The sequence below is a fragment of the Plasmodium yoelii genome (genome assembly GCF_900002385.2).
Source record: "Plasmodium yoelii strain 17X genome assembly, chromosome: 8".
Taxonomy (NCBI): domain Eukaryota; phylum Apicomplexa; class Aconoidasida; order Haemosporida; family Plasmodiidae; genus Plasmodium; species Plasmodium yoelii.
Genome location: NC_036180.2, coordinates 1033853 through 1056554, shown reverse-complemented (window position 1 = coordinate 1056554; position 22702 = coordinate 1033853). Strand labels below are relative to the sequence as shown.

The 22702-nt window shown below is 22.9% G+C and overlaps 6 protein-coding genes across 6 annotated transcripts; all 6 read right to left on the bottom strand.

The window, feature by feature from the left end:
• Positions 1 to 212: 212 nt before the first annotated feature.
• Positions 213 to 2352, bottom strand: PY17X_0826800 (glutamine synthetase, putative; the record flags this gene model as incomplete). Its single annotated transcript, XM_022955755.1, has 3 exons — positions 213 to 311; positions 480 to 2035; positions 2349 to 2352. The coding sequence occupies 3 exons, from the start codon at positions 2350 to 2352 to the stop codon at positions 213 to 215; spliced, it is 1659 nt and encodes a 552-aa protein (XP_022811990.1).
• Positions 2353 to 3932: 1580 nt separating this feature from the next.
• On the bottom strand, positions 3933 to 5183 carry PY17X_0826700 (phosphoglycerate kinase, putative; the record flags this gene model as incomplete). The annotated part of the gene is made up of 1 exon (XM_719766.1): positions 3933 to 5183. One exon carries the CDS (start codon positions 5181 to 5183, stop codon positions 3933 to 3935), a length of 1251 nt encoding a protein of 416 aa, XP_724859.1.
• A 1288-nt stretch (positions 5184 to 6471) lies between these two features.
• Positions 6472 to 9948, bottom strand: PY17X_0826600 (para-aminobenzoic acid synthetase, putative; the record flags this gene model as incomplete). The annotated part of the gene is made up of 4 exons (XM_022955754.2): positions 6472 to 6520; positions 6721 to 6821; positions 6965 to 7076; positions 7193 to 9948. The coding sequence occupies 4 exons, from the start codon at positions 9946 to 9948 to the stop codon at positions 6472 to 6474; spliced, it is 3018 nt and encodes a 1005-aa protein (XP_022811989.2).
• A 519-nt stretch (positions 9949 to 10467) lies between these two features.
• Positions 10468 to 13231, bottom strand: PY17X_0826500 (conserved protein, unknown function; the record flags this gene model as incomplete). The annotated part of the gene is made up of 12 exons (XM_022955752.1): positions 10468 to 10514; positions 10736 to 10844; positions 10938 to 10988; positions 11268 to 11425; positions 11647 to 11803; positions 11901 to 11946; positions 12060 to 12094; positions 12236 to 12324; positions 12420 to 12466; positions 12574 to 12577; positions 12721 to 12770; positions 13098 to 13231. The coding sequence occupies 12 exons, from the start codon at positions 13229 to 13231 to the stop codon at positions 10468 to 10470; spliced, it is 927 nt and encodes a 308-aa protein (XP_022811988.1).
• Positions 13232 to 14301: 1070 nt separating this feature from the next.
• PY17X_0826400 (S-adenosylmethionine synthetase, putative) lies at positions 14302 to 15510 on the bottom strand (the record flags this gene model as incomplete). The annotated part of the gene is made up of 1 exon (XM_721766.1): positions 14302 to 15510. One exon carries the CDS (start codon positions 15508 to 15510, stop codon positions 14302 to 14304), a length of 1209 nt encoding a protein of 402 aa, XP_726859.1.
• Positions 15511 to 17543: 2033 nt separating this feature from the next.
• Positions 17544 to 22314, bottom strand: PY17X_0826300 (ubiquitin-like protein, putative; the record flags this gene model as incomplete). Its single annotated transcript, XM_022955751.1, has 6 exons — positions 17544 to 17590; positions 17686 to 17782; positions 17861 to 17915; positions 18027 to 18127; positions 18264 to 18338; positions 18451 to 22314. The coding sequence occupies 6 exons, from the start codon at positions 22312 to 22314 to the stop codon at positions 17544 to 17546; spliced, it is 4239 nt and encodes a 1412-aa protein (XP_022811987.1).
• Positions 22315 to 22702: the final 388 nt, after the last annotated feature.

Below are 22702 nucleotides of genomic sequence, written 5' to 3'. Positions count from 1 at the left end.
GCATTTGATAGCACATTACAATTAAATGTACATGATAATTTCTATAGATCAAATTAATAATAAATAATACACATATTGTTCACAATTTTCAATTAAAATAAATAATTAAAAATGGAATATAATAAGATATAAAGAGTAGAAATTACGGTATATGTGCTTTTGAAAAATGAAAAAAAAAAAAAAAAAAAAAAAGACAAATTTTATTAAAATGTTTAAGATCCATAATACATGATAAATTCGGAAGGATGCACGATTTTGTCAAAAGATGCAATTTCTTCCCTCTTAAATTGTATATATTCTTTGATCATTTCCTGTGAAAAAAAAAAAAAAAAAAAAAAAAAAAAAAAAAAATAAAAAAAAAAAATAAAAAAAAAAATAATAAAAAATGATAAAAAATAGCAAACTATGCATAGTGGATATACAAAAGCATGCTCAATTTTATGAAAGTGTGAAAGTAGAAACGTGGCAGTTTTACAAACCTCGGTAAATACGTTGTTGTAAGTTAAAAAGTCATGGTCCTGCTCAAGAGCATCTAAGCTTTCCTTTAGTGAAAAGGCAATGTCATTTGGTTCCTCACATTTAAAGAAGTCTCTAAATTCTGGATTTTCTTTAACATCATGTACATCTGTATAATCTTTTAATGCGTTGGTAAGAGTTCTAAAGTTATTATTGTTGCTAACATATTTTTCAAAAACATTTGAAACAAAAAATTCATTATTTTTGGATTCTAAAGGTACTAATGGTTTTTCTTTAGATCGTATACCATCATAACCAGCTAAAATTATAGCAGCTAAAATAAGATGTGGTGAGTTTGCATAATCTGGTAATCTAAATTCAATTCTTTTTTCCAGAGGACTATTATAATTAATTAAAGATAATCTTATAACAGCATTTCTTGATCCAAAAGAATAAAATAATTTTTGACATGTTTCAAAACCTGGCATTAATCTTTTATATGAATTAATAGTTGAATTACATAAAGCTTGTAATGCTTTTGTATGTTTTATAATTCCATTCATAAAATAAAAACATTCTTTTGATATAAAAAATGTAGATGGGTCATCACTATAAAAAATATTTTTATTATTTTTCCATAATGATATATTACAATGTAATCCATTACCATTATCATTTACTAAGGGTTTTGGCATAAATGTTGCAGTTCTATTAAAATTATGTACATTTTTTTTAATAATTTGTTTAGCTATTAATAAATTATCAGCGTTTTTTAATGCATTAAAATATTTTAAAGAAATTTCATGTTGGCTAGTTGAAACTTCATGATGATATTTCTGTACATTGATACACAAATTATTTAAATCACGACATATTTGAACTTTTATTAATTCAGAAGTATCATAAGGACTTGTTGAAAAATATCCACATTTTTTTTTTATTTTTTTTGTATCATCATTAATAAAAACACTATTTAAACTTTGTAAGCTATATCGTTCATCATTTGTATTACTATTATTATTATTACAATTTTCGATTGTATTTATTGGATTACTATTATACACTTCTGGTATATAATTTTTACATGAAAAAGATTCTCTATCATATATTTTTAAGTACGTATTATAATCATCAGATAAAAAATTTACTTTATCAAAAATAAAAAATTCGATTTCATTTCCTATATATATATTATCTGCTATATTATCATTTTTAATAAGATCACAAGCTTTTTTTAAAATAGTTCTAGGGCATTTATAATAATCTAATCCATTATATCTTTTTATATCACATAAAACATTTAACATTTGTTTTCCATGAAATTCTTCAGTATAACATGTTGAATAATCAGCTCTTAAATAAAAATCACTAACTTCAGCATCAGAACATAATTTTATTGAAGATGCATCAAATGGAAACCCTTTTTCCAACTTATTAAGAGATATATCATTTACATAAAAAAAGCATTTAAAAAAGCTTCCGAGCAAGTTTGTAAAAATACATGCTACAACTTCAATGTCATTCTCTTTTTTATTTATATAATCAAAGAGTTCGGTTGGGCTAGAAAAACTGATAAATTCTGAACAAAAAAAAAAAAAAAAAAAAAAAAAAAAAAAAAAAAAAAATATATATATAAATTATGACACATTTATTATGCACACATTTATTATGGGCGTATAAAATAACGGATGGACAGAAATACACATGCGCAGGTAAGTCATCATTTCAAAGAAAACAAAAATTATATCATTTGTTTGTTATATCATTTGTTTGTTATATAAAATTATGTAGATATGTTAGAAATTCACAGAAAAAGTATAAACTTGATTATATTTGGAAACATGCACAATGTAGACATTATTGTTTTGATAAATTTTGTTTTATTTTTTTACTCATTTTGGAAAATAGGAAAAGTGAATAATATCTTATGTGTTTTAGTTTATATTAAAAAGGTATAACATCAAGTTATTATAAAAACATAAAAGTGTGAATTTTTATGCTTAATATAAATCAGGAATAAAATGTTATATATGCATGTGACTACACATGTATATGAAATATAAATATATGAATATAGATATATGCGTATGTAGGTATATGCATATATAGATATAACTACACATTTAATGGCAACACAATGTGCAAGTGGCACATATTTGCTAATTTAAATAAAAAAAAACATAAATTTAAGATAAGGATATAATTTTTACCCATGTAAAAACTATGTGAAAAAATAACGACAATACTATAATATTGAATTTGTATATAAACATATATATATTATAAAAATAGTTATATATCTTTGATAACAGTAGCAGAAGTTATAAAAAACGAAGAACACTTGAATAATTTAAAAGTATATACTTTATGTTATAAAATTGGAATAAATATGCAATGGTAAATGCAATTTTGAAAAAAAAAAAAAAAAAAAAAAAAAATAATATTTGCATGTTAAGCCCTAACTATTATTAATAATTATTATTAATAATAATGTTACTCAATAGTGTTACTCAATAATTACTCAATAATTACTCAATAATTACTCAATAATTACTCAATAATTACTCAATAATTACTCAATAATTACTCAATAATGTTACTCAATAATATTGTTCAATAATATTGTTCAATAATATTGTTCGATTTATTATAAAAAAAGCGTTTTTTTTTACTTATTTTTTTTATCGCTTATTTTTTTTATAGTAAAAATACATGCAGCATATATCAATTTCGGAGCATGGAAAATATATAAACATATGTAGAAGATTTAATTATATTTAAATAAAATTGACATTTTTTTTATCACTTATTTTTTTCACTTTTGTTTTATCACTTATTTTTTTTCACCTATTTTTTATAGCAAAAATACATGCAGAATCGCCAATTTCGGAGCATGCAAAATATATAAATAAATATAGAAATATTCAATAATAATCCCATATTTTTTTTATAAATTATTTATTTTTTTACTTTTATATATATACATGAGAGTGTAAAATAGCTAAAAATAAGATAAAGTTACGACCATAAATTATTTTAATTCGACTATATATATTTAATTATTATAAAATTCTTGAAATTATGATTTATATATTTTACAAATATTCGCATATAGAACTTAAATTAGCCAATTGAATATTATTACCTTTTATATGCAAACAAAATAATGTAAGCTCAAAAAAAATACAAGAAAATATGTATAGTATCAAAATTAGTGCACTAAAATAATATTACACATTATTATGATATTAGTGTAAAAATTATGAACATATTTTTTGTAAGATCATCCATACGAATGCACTATAAAATTTGCATAAACAAATGTATAGTGAGTCGAAAATTGAGTGCTTTCATTTTTCTAGTTATATAGATTGATGCTAATATATTAGGCTGTATATAAGTGGGGGGGTAGTAAATCGTGAAAAATTTCTTGATTTTTTCATTTTTTCATTTTTTTACTTTTTTACTTTTTTATTTTATTTGTTTGATAAAGCTACAACACCAGGTAACTCCTTTCCTTCTAATAATTCGAGAGATGCTCCACCACCAGTTGAAACGTGGCTAATTTGATCTTTCTTTTTTTGTTGTTCTACTAAAGAAGCTGTATCGCCTCCTCCTACAATTGTAATAGCTCCATTTTGTGTTGCTTGAATAACTAATTCAAGACATTGTATACTTCCTTTAGCAAAATTTTCCATTTCAAAAACACCTTGTGGACCATTCCATATAATAGTTTTAGAGCCTAAAATAACATCTTTATAACTTTCAATACTTTTAGGTCCAGCATCTAATCCCATCCATTTATCAGGTATTCCTTCTTCATCTGTTACAAATTTTGTATTTGCATTATTATCAAATTTATCAGCAATTTTAAAATCTATTGGTAAACAAATTTGTACATTTTTACTTTTTGCTTTCTCCATAATTTCATTTACAATTTTACTTCCTGCCTCATCAAACAAAGAATCTCCAATTTCCATATTTTTTAAAACACGTTTAAAAGTATATGCCATACCACCACCAATAATCATTCTATCAACTTTATCTAATAAATTTTTGATTAATTGAATTTTATCTGATACTTTTGCACCACCTAAAATAGCTAATACAGGTCTTTGTGGGTTTTCTAAAGCTTTACTAAAATATTCTAATTCTTTTTTCATTAAAAATCCAGATGCTTTAACATTTAATTTGATTCCAACCATACTACTATGTGCACGATGTGCTGTTCCAAATGCATCATTAATAAATACATCTCCTAATTTTGTAAGTTGATTTTGAAATTTTTCAACATCTTCTTTATTTGCTTTTATTTTATTCCCTGCAGCATCAACACCCTTACCTTCTTCTTCAATATGAAATCTTAAGTTTTCTAATAAAATAATAGATTGTTCTTTAGCATTATTTATTTCTTTTTCTATATCATCTCCAACACAATCATTTAAAAATAATACATTCTCTCCTAATAATTTTGATAAAACATCAGCTACTGGCTTTAATGTATATTTTAAATTTTTGATTCCATCTGGTCTACCACAATGTGAAATTAAAATTATTTTTGAAGCACCTTCTTTTTTTAAATAATTAATAGTTGGTAATGTTGCAACAATTCTTGTGTTATCTTTTACTTCCCCATTTTCAATAGGTACATTATAATCTGCTCTTACTAAAACCTTTTTGTTTTTGACACTGGGGATATCAGATATTGTAAGTTTGTTTCCTAACATTTTTATTGATCTATTTAGTTCCAAAAAAAAATAACAATAAATATGTGTTTATGATAAAAAAGGGGAAATAATCATATATTGCACACTACATTCGTATGATTAAAAAAATGTAGAACACAATTACAAAAGTTATGGTAGTAAAATATAAAGAGAATATAATTGTAGTTTTATTTATGGTAATATATATGTAATATTTTATTTTTTTACCTGAGTTAGTCTCTTTTTTTAAGTTTTTTTTTTTTTTTTTTAATATTATAATAAATATTAGTTATATAATATCTATATATCAATTTTAAGATTAATTTTAATTTGCTTAAAAGGTATAAAGAAATAGCTTTAATTTTTTTAAAAAAAATAAAATAAAATAAATTAAAATAAAATAAATTAAAAATAAAAGAAAATAAATTAAAATAATTTTTTAACAATTATAAGAAATGGTACGAGAAAAATATTTAAAAACACAATAATATTTATAGCATATTATAAAATGTGTTATTATATGCATATAATTCTATACTTTTTTTATTTTAATCACTTATATTTTCTATAAATAGTTATTCATTATTATATAAAAAATTATGCTACTCATATATATTTTAGTAGCCAATTTAGCCAGGCATTGTACTATATTTTACATATTGTGCTAGTACTATTTGTGTTATTTTACTATATTGTGCTAGTACTATATTGTGTTATATTTTACTATTTGTGTTATATTTTACTATATTGTGTTATATTTTACTATATTGTGTTATATTTTACTATTTGTGCTATTGTATTCACTTAGTAAATATATCCGACAAAAATAGTAAAATAAAAATAATTGGGATAGGGGGAGTATTATTTTTATGCCCTTAATATTTTTATAGCATATCATGTGTGCCATATATGCATGCAATATAGCAATTATCATAGGAATGTTGAAAAAAAAAAAGCAAAAAAAAGCAAAAAAATCACAAAAAAATACTAATATATAATAACTAAAGTTTTATTTGCTCTATATCCAATAAGGTAATTATTTTTTTTAAATAATAATTTTTTTAAAAAAGGATAGAAAGCCTAAAATTCGTTCTTTATAATTTTTTTTTATTTTTTACAAAAAAAATATCCATATTTATGGAAAATTGAATTTATCCTCATTTTATTGTCATGCATATAAATTATCAAAATCCAAGTGTGCAATATTTTTATTCATTTTTTTCGATGAATTATTATGGAAAATCATGAGAAGGGATGTGGAGAGATGTTCCAAATTTGCTTCCATGTATTTCTAAAAAGAAAAGGGTTCCTAAATAATATACTGCACATTGGCATTATATCGTTCCTTAAAATATGAGCTTTAAAAAGGAAATAATAAACATGGTAATATATGGCTAAATAATTAAATATCTCAATTTGCAACAACAAAAAGAGTGAAATATAACATATAGGGAAGCATAATGTATGCATGTATGTAGTACGTATGTATGCATGTATGTAGTACGTATGTATGCATGTATGTAGTATGTATGCATGCATGTAGGTAGGTAGGAAATACCAAATTGGGGTTGATATGCTCTTAAATTTTAACACCATTTCATCGTATTCTGCATTTTCGTCACTCTTAACTGTAATAGCTCCTCCAGCTCCAATTGAAATCTAAAATATAATAAAAAAAATAATCATAAAAATAGTAAAAATTAAAAATGATCATTTATTTTACAAAATATTGCATCCAAGCATATCGCTTTAACTTTTCTTGGATGTCTTTTCTCTCGTATATGTTCCTATTTTTTACATACAATATTGTTTTGTATTATTGCAGTTCTTATAATTATGTTAAAAATAAAATTTCCCTCTATAGATATGAACCCAACAGATCCTGAATATATCCCTCTTGGCAACTCCTCAATTCTGAAAAAAAATAAACAAATAAAAAAATAGTGAAAAAATGGTGAAAAATAATTGTTTTGAAAAAAATAACAATTTTTATTTAGACAAAATTTGGTTCAATGTGTATTTATTATTACTCCTGTAAAATGGCCATTGATATAAGTTTAGGAGAACCTGTCATAGATCCACCGGGGAAAATATTTATAATAGCATCTGAAAAATCTTTTGAATTATTACTTTCCCCAATAATTTCTGATACCATTTGATGGAGAAAAGTATAAGATTCTATGTCAAATAATTTGGTTACTTTAACTGTATCCATTTTACATAATCTATGAAAATCATTAGTTGTTAAATCTACAATCATTAAATTTTCTGATATTTCTTTTTTATTATTTTTTAATTCTTTTATTAATTTTAGATCTTCTTCATATGTTTTTCCTCTTTTTATTGTACCTTTAATTGGCTTACTTCTGATAATATTGTTTTTATTTTTTCGTAAGAATTCTTCAGGACTTAAACATAATATATTAAACTCTAATTTTTCACTAAAATATTTATTTTTTCCATTTTCATATTTATTTTTATTAATAATAAGTTTTCTATTATAATTAATAAAACAACTATATGATACTTTATTTATTTTTCTCAAATATTTATATAAATCAAGCATATCTATAGAATTTTTATCAGAGATGTAATATTTTCCTTTAAATGATGTTGTTAAGCAAAGCTCATATGAATAACCATTTGTTATTTTATCTTTACACTTTTTAACATTTTCAATATATTTATCTTTGCTCAAAGATGAGGAAAATACTATTTTATTTTTTTCGTCTCCAAAGTTGCCATTTTTTTCGTCCCCAAAGTTGCCATTTTTTTCGTCCCCAAAGTTGCCATTTTTTTCGCCAATCTGATCAGACCGCTTATTCACTATGCTCACAATTTTATTGAGCGTTTCTTGGACCCACTGTTCATTTTCTTTTTTAATGGATGCACATATTTTATCACAAGGTTTATTTATTTTATTTGCAAATTTGGGGATTCTTTCATTTTCCATTTCATGGGAACAGTCCGACGGTCTCGCTTTCGTCGTTTCGCCCTTTTCGTCCTTTTCGTCCTTTTCGTCCTTTTCGCCATTTTCTTCTTTTTCCTCCTTTGTCGGTTCTAAGCATATCAAATATAAACAATTTGTTACCAAATCTAGTGCAATAAAATTTTGAGGGAAAATAAAAAAAGACACTGGAAGATATTCATTGTCTTTATTTTTTGCATGTTCGAAATTTTTACCATATAAAAATTTTATAGTTTCATATTTATATTCGTAATTAAAAAGACCAATATATCCTAACAAACATGTATCTTTGTTATTAAAAATAAAATCATCTTTATCAAAAGGAGAATAAGAATAATTAGAATCATTATTTTTGATATTTTCATTTATGTCAAATGTAGATAAATTTATATTAAAATTATTTTTATATTTTTCCAATTTTTTATTTAAATATTTAACTAAGCAATTGTTAGGTTTTATAATTTCTTGATATTCATATGTATTATTTTCCTCGTCAAAATTGAGGCAATTATTTTTTTCAGATATATTATTTTGTGTTTGGTGTGAAAAATGGCTAGTTGTTTTGTTTCTGTCTTTTCTTTTTAAATTTATTATAGCGCCATATTCATTTTTGCCACCTTTTTCACCATCATTTCCCGGAGTTACAAAATAATATTCAACAACATCACTGAGTGTTCCTCTAGCATTCCCCATGTAAGAAAACCTTGAACTATTGACTATATCATTAAATATGCCATTTTTTTCACCTTGTTTTTTTTCACCTTGATTTTTTTCACCTTGATTTTTTTCGCCTTGATTTTTTTCGCCTTGATTTTTTTCGCCTTGATTTTTTTCGCCTTGATTTTTTTCGCCTTGATTTTTTTCGCCTTGATTTTTTTCGCCTTGATTTTTTTCACCTTGATTTTGTTCATATAATATTTCGTTATTGCTGTCTAACCAAAAACATATATCATCTTTATTGTAAAAAACATTTTGAAATATATCATAAGAAATATTGCAAAGATTTTCAATTCCAATAACTTTGACTATTTTTAATTCATACATTTTTTCACTTGCATTATTAAGACAGTTATTAAAAGATATATCTTTGACATTATTAATATCAGAAATTTGTTTATTTTTAATATAAGTTTGAAATAAATCGTTTTCTAATTGTCTGAAACGAATTGTTTTATTTTTTTTATGATAATCTATAGTAATATTTTTAAAATTCTCAAAAAACTGATAACTATATTCGCTAACTACAGATTCAGGATGATATTGAACAGAATAATAAGGAAGCTGTTTATGTTTTATTCCCATTAATATATATTCATTTAAATATATAGAATAACAAATTATATCCAATATTGATGTATTAATATGTTTGCTCACTTTTAATGAATTATAACAAGTTGCTTTAAAATCATTTTTTATATTATTAAATAAATTACAATATTTTCCATTTTCATCTTTATTTATATGTATAATATTTATATTACCATGGAACATATTTTTAACTTTTTTTATTTTTCCTCCATAAAAATTACATATTAATTGATGCCCATAACATATTCCCAATATTGGAATATTTAAATTATTTTTTAATATGTTAATTATTAAATTATTATATTTATTTTCTTCTGGGTTTCCATAACCAGGTGATATTATTATATTATCAATTTTGTTGTTATATTTTTCTAGAAATTCATCATAATTTATTTCATCTGGATATATAACAATCGGTTTTATTCCATTTATTTTTTGCAAAAAATATATAATATTGTATGAATAAGAATCAAAGTTATCAATAAATAAGCTAATGACTGGTTTTATCATTTTTGTATAATTTTGAATAAGATATAAATATTGTAGAACCGTAGGAATTTACAAACAAATAAATTGTTCTCACTTCTATATAGACACTATTAAAATATTGGGTATGTGAATAAATAATTTCCTTATAAATATACTATAAAAATTTCATACTAAAATTGTTAGAAATTATTTTATTAAAACAGTATACATATTCGATATATAGCATTTTACTTTTCACACTCGACACACATATTTCCAAATATATCACATTTAAAAAAAAAAATAAAAATAATAAATATAAAATAGTGATAGAATTTATTACACTTTTACATATATACTTGATTTGTATAAGTTATAAAAATAACAAGGTAAAAAAATTAAAAAAAGTTAAAAACATAGAGCATGATAAAATTACTGTATATCCACATAAATGTTATGATAGCATTTATTACATCAGCTTCTGGATGTAAATAAGTTTAGGGAAAATTGCTAATCTCATAAATCGATGTTCTAATATGTTCTATTATATTGAATAATCTCTCATTCATATTTATTGTTAGAACATAAAGAAGCCATAGGACACCAATCTGTAAAAAGCGAATTCGAGAGTTTATTATTTCTTAACAAAAAAAAAAAAAAAAAAAAAAAAAAAAATCTAGCTAAATAAATAAAAAACTATAACCAATGTAATAATAATTATACAACCTTTTTCATGTTAAAATAAGTATAAAGAAATAAAAAAGGAAATTATTATTTTTTAATTTATTTATGTAAATATATGGATAAAAAAATAAACAAGTATAACTACCTTTAGTATTTTCATACAAAGCTTCAATTTCTTCGAGGTCATATAATAAATCTCCTTTTGAAAATTTTAATTTTTCATATTCAGTACTCCATTTCTTACCTCGAAATATCTACAAAAATAATATGCATAATTCATTATCTATTTAAAGAATTAAATGAATAAAAAAAAAAACACCTCTTTGATATATATCAAGAACCCTTACTATGTTTCGAAATTTGCAATTTCCTTCATTTGCGAATAAACCCACTGCTCCCTAAGTAAGCCAAAATAAAAACCGTAAAAATAAAAATCGTAAAAATGGGAAATATATGATATGCTATACACACACACAAAAGTGCATTAAACCTGTCCACCCATACATCATACATCGTAATCATACATCGTAATCATACATCGTACATCATATTCAACATCATACATCATATGCTCATTTAACAAACTGGCTCAAATAAATGTGTAGTAAAATTGAAACACACACAAATTAAGTAGCTATATAATTGGAGAATGTCAAGTTTTATATATTTTTTTGTACCTGTTTGTTTTTATCATCTTCTAATTCATCATCATTTTTTCGAAGATAATCAATAGAAATATTTCCATACTCTCCTGCCTTAACTTTTATATCAGTAATAATTTCTTGTACAAATAAAACATACCATTTGGTATTCTGGATTTTGAGTTCTTTGAATTCTACAATGGGATCATTGTATTTTTGTAAGAATAAAAAGATAAATATAAATATGCATAAATTTTATATAAAAATTGTTTATTTAATATATATAAGATTAACTATTATTAAAAAAATGATCAAAATAATTCTGACACATCATAATATATATATATATATATATATATATAGACAATAAGTTAAATGTAATATGAAACATTTTGAAATATACAATTTCTTATACCCTTTAAAATTATTAACTCTCCATCTTTAACTTGTATTAGTTTTAATATTTTTTTGTCAATTATTAATCCCCAATAATTTCTTTCTCCAATTATTCGAAAAATAAATCCACATGATTTTGCATCGTTTATCTGAACTTCTAATTGAGCTATAGTTTTCTGAAAAAGGATAAAAATAAATATATATATTAATAAAATAATAAAAAATTTTAATTATTTTTTTTGTTTTTATATTTTGGAGCATATTGCTAATTACCTTGCAAAAAAAATCTCTTTTTATTAAAGATGTCCTAGTAGTCATTCTATATAATTATTAATTATGCGTAAAAATTGTATGCACAAATTGTTAAAAAAGTTAATTTTATATATCAAATATCATAGTTTTATATATCAAAATATCATAATTTTATATAACCTATTGTCTAACCATCCAAATGGAAAGGGATGATTCTACAAATGTATTAAAAATTGTTATATAAAGCATGATTGGAATTTTTTATTTTTTATTCAAATTGTAATTTGTGAATATATTTTGTGTATACTTATATATATGTAACTAATGCATCACACATTCTTTTAATAAATTCTTACTGATTCTCTACAACTTTCCTTTCCTGAATATTCTATGATTGCATCTTCATTGTTAGCTTTCCAATTATTTGTTTGTAACCATTGTTTATCTATAACATTGTATAATATAAATACAAAAAAATACCTATATATATATATTTGCTTGAAATCAAGAAGAGTTGAAATAAATTATTTTTATTATTACTTAAATCTATTGGGTCATATGATGGTTTTAAGAAATATTCTCGACAACTTTCATATATCAAAAATAGAAGATAAATATTCCACATATGTATATATGGGCATATATTATTTTTATTTTTAAGACATAGATTTTATATTTGTTGTTATTTAATTACCCCTCTATTAATTTAAAAAAAAATATACAAAAATTTTAAGCAAATAATAAAATAATGCTAAAGTGAACTATGTTATGATCATGTACATATATATATTTTATGCATATTTTAATATGATTGCTAATATTTATTTATTTTAATTTTTACTATAATCCAAGTATTTTTTGAAATATTTTGGGGTTTCAGATGGATATATCCTGAGAGTAAAAAATTATGATAGCTAAATTATTTTTTCATTTTATCAAATTTGTGTTATATTATTATGCCATTTATTATGCTATTTTATTATGCTATTTGTTATGCTATTTTGAGTTCATCATTTAAGGTTATACAAATATAGACATAATGAGGTGCCCAAATGACACCAGTTTGTCTAATGGAGTATTAATAAAAAATGTATAAATAACAGGAAATATATTTATATTCTCTCTTTTAAAAAATATTATTATAAATCAGGGAATGTCAATAATTTGTTATTTAAAAATTAATGTGTTTTTTTTTATTTATTTTTTTATTTTTTTTACACATTAGTTAGCCATGTAAGGACATTTATTTTGCTTTGCAAAAATCTGCTATTGGCAGGATCGTGGATTCCATTAAATTTTTCACAACTAATAAAATGCAGGAAAGAAAATATAATTAAAAACTTTATTATCATGATTTTTAAATATTTTAAGACTTTAAATGTTTTAGATTATTGAATGAGTTTCTCCCTTTTTTGAGCTAGCCAAAATATTTTTTTATAGACAATTTAAAAAAAAAAAAAAAAAAAAATATGATCACACGCAAACATACAACAAAAATACAAGAAATAAATATTTTTAAAACCAAAAATAATTGTTTTTCTCAATCTATGTTTCATTGTAATTTTTATTTTTTCCGTAAATTTATCATGTAATAATAAAAGAAAAATTGTCTTTAATATTTGTAAAATGGAGATATATAGCTCCCCGTATGTACACACAATTCAATGTCCCACAAAAAATATACAAAAATATATCCATATGCATATAACATATTTGAATATATAATTAACATAGCCTTATTCCTATTTAATCATATTTTTATCCACTATATTTCTATAATTTTTTAAGTGCGTTTTTTCAAATGCTTGTATATATGTGCCTATATAAGATCATAGCGTCTTACACACAACAAAAGATGGAATTTGTTAAAATTGTTTTTTTAAATACAACAATATATAAATAATAAGTTTATATATTTATTAATATATAATTCCATGCAATAAGAACATAACTTTTTGTGCTCATTGCTAAAAATATAATTTCTACATATTTATTTAATCATTTATGAATTCATAATTGAGATAGATTAAAATAATAAACACAATACATATTTAAATTATTATTATGATTTATATAAATATGCACAAAATATAGAAAATGTTTAATTTTTACAAATTTCAAAATAATGGTGGTATAGCGTTTTAAAAGTATAATACGGTCGTAAAATGCATACCCTTATATTTTTTATAAAAATAATAAAAAAAAAAATAAAACATGCATACAAAAAAACATAACGTTGTTTTAATTATATTACGAAACTGTTATTATTTTTTAATTATTTTAATTAGCTCAATTTAAATATTTTTATTTCGGCTTTTTAATTATTTCCTCTTTGAAATATGGTGAGCACATATATATCCTCAAAAAAATTGTTTCGCTTATCATTTCCAAAAAATTAGCCACTTTTTTTTCATGAATTCAATTAATTTTTTAAAACATTTTTTTCGTGAGTTAAATCTTTTACTTTTTCCCAAGTAAATGATTTATCGTCTCTTCCAAAATGTCCATAAGCTGATGTTTTGGAAAAAATGGGTTCCTTTAATTTTAATTCATCAATAATAAATCCAGGTCTAAGATCAAAATTTCTTAGAATTATTTGTTCTAAATCATAATCAGTATATCCAGTGCTAACTGTACCATATGAATTGACATTTAATGATACTGGATTTGCAATACCAATAGAATAAGAAGCTTGTACTAAAACCCTTCTACAAAATTTATTAGCAACTAGTGATTTAGCAATATAACGTAAATAATAAGCTGCTGAACGATCAACTTTTGATGCATCTTTTCCTGAAAAAGCACCTCCACCATGTGCTCCCCATCCACCATAAGTGTCGCAAATAATTTTTCTTCCAGTCAATCCAGCATCTGCTGCTGGTCCTCCAAGTACAAACTTTCCTGATGGGTTTAAATAATATAAAGTATCTTTATCTAATAATTTTTCTGGAATAACATATTTAACAACATTTTCCATTAAATCTGATTTTAATTGTTCATATTTGACATTTTCAGAGTGTTGTGTAGATATTAAAACTGTATGTACACGTATTGGTTCCATATGATAAACACCACTAGCTTTATTTTTATATTCTATAGTTATTTGTGTTTTTCCATCAGGTCCTAAATACGGTAATATTCCTAATTTTCGAACTTCTGTTAATCTTTTTCCTAATAAAGTTGCATAATGGTGTGTTAGAGGCATATAATTTTCAGTTTCATCTGTGGCATACCCAAACATTATACCTTGATCTCCAGCACCAATTAATTCAGGTTGTTTATTTTCATGTACACATTGTGCTATATCTGGGGATTGCTCATCAATAAATACCTTTATTTCAGCATTTTTATAATCTAAACCTTTTTTTTCATCATCATATCCTATATGTTTTAAAACATTTCTTGTGACTTGGTCATAATTTACCTTTGCTTTTGTTGTTATTTCTCCAAAAATAAAAATAAAATTTTTCTTTGCACATACTTCACAAGCAACTTTGCTTTCAGGATCCTCTTTTAAACATGCATCTAAAATTGCATCAGATATTTGATCACAAACTTTATCTGGGTGTCCTTCATTAACGGATTCCGAAGTAAATAAAAAATTTCCTCTTTTTATTTTTAATTGGTCCATTTTTTTTTTTTTTTTTTTTTAAATAATGTTTATTTATTTATCACTATAGCTTATTTACGTTATTTACTTAATAACTTCGTATGCTGTATATAGTTTAAATTATGAATTTGAGAAACAATTTATAAGGACATATTATATGTATGTACTCCAGTGTGAAACAGCCAAAAACGCCTTTTCGGTATATATTTCGGCTTGAAATAAAAAATTTATTTTGTCACACAAAATAAAATTCCTATTTTTTTTATAAATAAAAAATGGGAGAATCCTTGTAAATTCCAAATATAATAAATATAATTATATTTAAATAATTAGTTTTTATATATTTTTTAAATATTTTTTAAATATTTTTCGTACAAGGGCATTTATTAATTTTGTTATACTAATGTATGTATATATCATGCATATATATATATATATATATGTAGGTAAAATAGGCGTTAAATAATTTTTATATAGCTTATAAACAACTACTTTATTATTTATGTTAATACAATGTTCAAAAATAATTATCATCAAAAATTATAAAAAAAAATGCAAATTTAACTATATATATTTGAATAACAATATGATATTTTTTTATAAAAAGTATACTCAAATTAAAATATTTTTTTTTCTCTATTTGTTAAAAAACAACATTGGAATATAAAAAATGAAGAGTTAAATTGTATTTATATATGTATGTATGTAAATATTATTATGTATGTATGTAAATATTATTATGTATGTATGTAAATATTATTATGTATATATGTAAATATTATTATGTAAATATTATATGCGTATAATATATTTTTTTTTATTTCTACATATATATTTTTTCACGTTGATTTGTTTCGATTTCTCAACCCTTATTTAAATACGTAAATGACAATATATATGCATACATTAATTTACATATATAATATGAGGAATGGTTTGTTTTATTTTTTATAATTTATTATATAATGTAGTGTGAATGCTTATTTTTTCTTTAGCTCTTTTAAATTACCTAGGCTTTTTATTTGCATGCTAATAAAATATATATATAGGTGTTTTCTTTTATAAGTATATCCAGTTTGTATGTATCTTTGTATACATATTTTTTTTTCAATCTATCATTACATTTTTTTTTTTTTTATGATCAAAATTAACTTACAATGTAACACGTTTTTTATCCTTTTTCTTGACTTACAAAATATAACAAAAAAATTTAATTCATATATTTATTCCCTGCATATTATAGTAACCATATATTTTACATATTCCATCAATATATATATATAATATGAAAAAGGGTTAACTAATTTGTTTATATATATATATATATATATATATATATATTTATTTATTTATTTATTTATTTATTTGCTTATTTGGTTATTGTCACGATGGTCTCAAAATGCATAATATACAAAAAAAAACACATAAGATATAAATATATGTTTTAAAATTTATACAGACAAATAAAATTATATACATTTTTTGCTTATATAATGATTATAAAAAATATATTATTTTCTCAACATATATATGCATGTTTTAACCAACTTAAATTATATTATTTTTTATTTTTTATTTTTTATTTTTCGCATGTTTTAACAAAAAAATTTAAATAATAAATTTGCATAACTTGAATTATTTTAATCTACCCATGTTTATTTGTTTGTGTTCCCCCTAAAAGTGTTATAACATTTATAGTCTACTATTTTGAAATAAATATAAATATACATAGTTTATATCATTTTTTTTCTCGCATAAAATTAGTTATAATAAATTCAGTGTAATATTTGAACTAGCACATTATATCTTATGATATGCTTATTGTATAGCTTATTATATACCTTTTTAACAAATGTATAAGATTTGTTTTCATTTAACAATGCACACAACATATAAATAAAATGAAACCATATTTATGCAATAGTAGCAAAATTAATATGCAAACTTTGATGTATATGTTTTCGATAAAATAAATATAATCATGTTGAAAATTAAAAAAAAATTATTCTAGCTTTTGTTATACATATTTAATTTACATATGAAATAAGGGGTTGCTAATTTTTGTCAGCTTCCTCAAAAAGCTCTTCGCATTTTGAAAGGTCTGAAAAAAAAGGAAAAAAAAAGGAAAAAATGTAGGCCAAAATAAAGCGTGGAAGTATAAGGTAGCGAGTTTATTCCTAATGTTTTATTTCTTACTTGGATATTTAAATTTTTCTAATTTATAGTCCTCGTTATTTTTAATTGATTTTTTCACATGTTCCAAAATGTGCATATCAAATGCTTCCACCAATTCCTGTTTAAATAAAAAAATAAAAATATGTTTAGTATAGATCAATAAAAACTAGAATCTATTTTTTATATCAATTCTTACATCTGGGATTTCTAGGTCAAAGCTGGCATTTATGTTGCTCATGTTTTTTTTCCACCTATCAAAGTAGCAGTGATAATAATAATATAAGTATATGTATATGTATATGTGAAGCAATATGATGTGTGAACACTTTTAGAGGCTTTATTATTCTTTTCATATTTATTACAAAAAAGGTAATGGGTTGTTGTAGGAAATATCGTCGTTTAGTGAATTTTCACCGAGGTATACATAACTTAGTGGTCTTTTGTTTCTGCATATTTTTATCATCTAAACATTAAAAAATAGTAATATGTTTATGTGATAAAATATATTTTTATGCCTAGCATATTTAAGTTTTTTATTTTGGGTTTTTTATTTTGAGTTTTTTATTTTGAGTTTTTTATTTTGGGTTTTTTTTTCTTACTTGTCCAGAAAATATTTGGCTATTTTCTGTCCAGTTTGCATATCTTTCTTTGACTTTATCGGGTACTCCGTCAAACTGTTTGAAAAAATGGGAAAAAGTGGGGAAAAATGAGATGGGAATGAGATGTAAGCGAGATGGAGACGAAATTGGGACAAGATGGAGACGAAATTGGGACGAAATGGAATACCTTATCGCGGTGAGGTGCCTCTGGTGCCTTATGAGTAGCTAGCTGATTTTGAACGTCATTTAAAATATTTGCAAAATTAATATTTGGGATCGGTAAATTATTAACTACTGCCTTGTCATTTTTTTGAGTATCTACATTACTACTATTGTGTTTTTCATCATTTGATTTACCATCATTTGATTTGCCATCATTTGATTTGCCATCATTTTTTTGTATGTTTTCATTTTGTTCAAAAGATAAAGGATTATTAGTAGAATCTTTTTGTTCCGTTATTTTGTATTCATTATTGATATTTTTATTTGTTTGTTCTTTTTCCTCATCAGAAGTTCCATACATATCATCCATATTATTATCATAACATACTAAAGCTGTGTTAGGAACAGTATTATTTGTTTTTTCATTAATTTTCAAACAATTTTTATCATTAATATTATTTTTTGTTGTTTTTTCTTCGGATTCATTTTTCAAGATATTTTTAAAAATATCCATCATAAAATTTCCTTTATCTTTTGTATTTTGAGTAGTAGAATCTGCAACATTGGGTTCAGGAAAAGTTTTAATTTCAGGTTCATTATTATTGTTGCCAAATTGGCTACTACTATTATTGCCAAGTTTGCTACTATCATTGTGACTATTTTTAGAACTGCATATACTAGGGTTTTTGCTAATATCTTTGTCATTTTTTTTTTGTTTTTCTGCATTTTTTTTATTTTTTTTTTTTTTTGTCTTACTTATATATAAAAGAGGGTTATGATTTTTGTTATAATTTTGAAGTGTGGAAAAAGGATTATTTGTATTCCAATCTCTATCTGTTTTTAAACGACTTTTTAAATCAGTAGATTTATTATTATTATATTTATTTTTTTTTGAATCTATAAAATTATTTGATAATTTATGTTCATTTTTAAATTTATAATTATTAATATTATCATCGAAATTTTTTGTCTTAAAATTTGGATGATCTCTTCGTAATAAAACATTATTATTTACATCTATATCAATACCATTTAAATAATTTTTATAATAATCTTCAAATTCTTGTTGTAAATTTGTTTTATTTGGATGTGTTCTATAATTATTAAAATGGTTATTTTGATCATAATTCAAATTAGAAATATTTGAATTACGAATGTTATAATTTCTATTAGTAGAATAATATAAATTTCTTAACTCTCTTAAATGCTCATGATTAATTGGTTCTGAATATCTATAACTTCTTCCATAATTATTGTAATAAAAATTATCATAGAATACAAAAAAAAAGTTAGATAATCTTGATAGAATAACAGAAGCTAAAGATAAAATTATACTTATTCTTGAAAAAGATGACATAGATATATCATTATTTAAAAAATTTGAATGATTAAATTGAATTATAATACTATTTATTATATTATTAATATGAACAAATAAATTAAAGAATACATAAATCGAATTAGTATTGTAATAAGAATTAATATATGATGATAAATTAGGTCTTTTATATCCTGTCTCTTCTTCTAATAAAACTAATAATTGATCCATTATTCTCCATGGAATATTTAATTCGATATTTTTATATTCAAAATCATTTTCATCATTTAACAATTTTGATGTGCTTCTTAAATGTCTTCTATTATTACTAGCCATTTGAATAGATCTCATCTGTTCATCTATTAAATTATTTTCAGATAATTCTTCTTCCTCTTGGCTTAATGCACTTCTTGAATTTGATCCGATTGAATTATTTCTAACGACTTCGATATCGCTAAAAGGTATTATATTTGCATAACTGCTTCTGTTATTGTTGCCACCATTGCCATTATTGTTGCCATTATTTCCATTATTTCCATTATTTCCACTATTATTAGTGGTAGTAGCTGTGTTGTTACTATTTTGTGCAGCTATACCGCTTAACATTCCTCCCGTAAAACCCTCGTTTGAATTTTTGATAAAATTTTGTGCATCATTTATATTTCTATTTTCTGTCTTATTACAAAAGTTACTTCCAAAAAGAACCTCATTATTATTATTATTATTTGCATCTGAAATGTTTTTATTCATATTTATCATTCTTTTTTTGTCATTATTATTTAATTCTTCTCTTTTATAAATTTTTTTATTTACAAATCTTTTCATGTTTTCATATTCATATGGTATATCTTCTTTAAAATTTATATAATTTTCATTTTCACTTATATTTCCATATTTTTGATCATAATAAAACATTGACTTATTAATATCATTTTCATTCATATATGGATAAGGAACATTTCGGAGAACACTACTACTATTATTATTATTATTATTGTTAAAAATGTGATTGAATTTTGTATTTTGTCTTAAATAATTTCCTTTGTTAATATCTGTTATATAGGGAGTATTATATTGTACAGGATTGCACATACCTCTATATATGTTACGCATATAATTTGGGTTATATAAAAGATTTGGGTCAAACATAAATTTGCCTTTATTTCTTAGTTTTTTTTTTTTCTTTTCATTTTTTTTATCATAATCTGATGATGAATTAGTAGAATAATAATATTTTTTTTTTTTTTTTTCTTTTTTTTTTCTCAATTTTTCTAAAATTTTATTTTTGTGTCTTTTTTTCTTTTCATCATCTAGTTCTCTTTCTTTTCTATCAGAAATTTCTGAATAAGATGATTCATAATCGCTACTGTAAGAAGAACTATATATATCATTAATATTCTCACTATATTTATTTCTTATTTTTTCCATATATTTTTTTTTTAATTTTTTTTTTAATTTTTTTTTTTTTTCTTCATCACTTTCTTTCTTATTTTTATTATATTCATAACTGCTATTCTCACTACTACTACTGCTGCTGCTACTATTATTTCTTTTCCCTTTATTTCTTCCTTCTCTCGAGTGTTTATTATTGCCATTGCCATTGCCATTGCCATTAGCATCATTATTATTGCCACTGCCATTATCATCATTATTATCATTATTATCATTACTGGCTCCTTTTTCGCCCCCCGTTTTCACATCATTACAATTTATCTCGCTACTTACATTTTCATTCTCTTTTTCAATCTCATCTTTATCCATGTCCTTTTGTTTGTTACCAACATTTGCACAATTTTGGTCTTTTTCTTTACTAGCTCGAAATTCGTTAATATTGATATTCGCATCATTAGGTCTAAGATTGGCAGTAAAAAAGTTTTCTCCAGATCCAACAGAATTAACTGCTGATGCTGCTGCGCCATAAATAAAGTTCGGGTTTATATTTACTTGACTCATGATATCATTTAATAATGAACACATGTTAGTTTGACTCATTAGATCATTTTCTAAATTATCATTTCTTGTTAATCTCATGTGTGTAAAATAAAGAGGTGTTGCACCTCCAATATTAGCTGTAGGTATATTTGTGTTACCAAATGGTCTACTATTATTATTGCTACTATTATTATTGCTACTATTACTATTATTATTATTGCTACTATTATTATTACTATTGCTATCTGTAGTATTAAAATTTATGCTGGATGCAAAACCATATTGTAGAGGGTCATTAATGGGTGTGGTACTACTAGCATAGTTATTATTATTATTATTACTATCATGATCTATATTTTTGAATTTATTATTTTTTTCATATGTACTATTATTTATATTTTCTTTTTTTCTTATTACTACATGAATTATATGATCGTTTTGGATATTATATTCAGCTATTGTTTTTGTATTCGATAAGCATTGACCTTGATATATTAATCTTATATCATTTACATCTACATTTTTTTTTTCTGATATCATATTCTTTAATTCTTCTGCAGTTGTGTTTTTTTTTACACAAAATTCACATTCTTGGTTATCTATACTCTTTACCTTTATTTTAATATTTTCTTCCTCCATTTTACTACACTTTTTTACTACACTTTTTTACTACACTTTTTTACTACACTTTTTTACTACACTGCCTCTTAAATTTGTATGATATATTTACACACCAACCAAAAAAAAAAAAAAAAAAAAAAAAAATATATATGTATATGCAATTATTTCGAGTGGCGTTGTGCTTCCCCTTTTTGTTTCCCCTTTTTTTTCCCAAATTTTGAAATTTTTGTAAAATGTTGGGGACAATTATTCCCTTATCACGTTGCGCTTTCGCAATAAGCTCAGTATATTTGGATATCGTATGGGAGTAGTGTATTTTTTTTTTAAATGAATATATATGCACATGAAAAACACACCAAACTATATTTCTTCTTTATTTAATTTTAAAAATTTTTAAATGATAAAG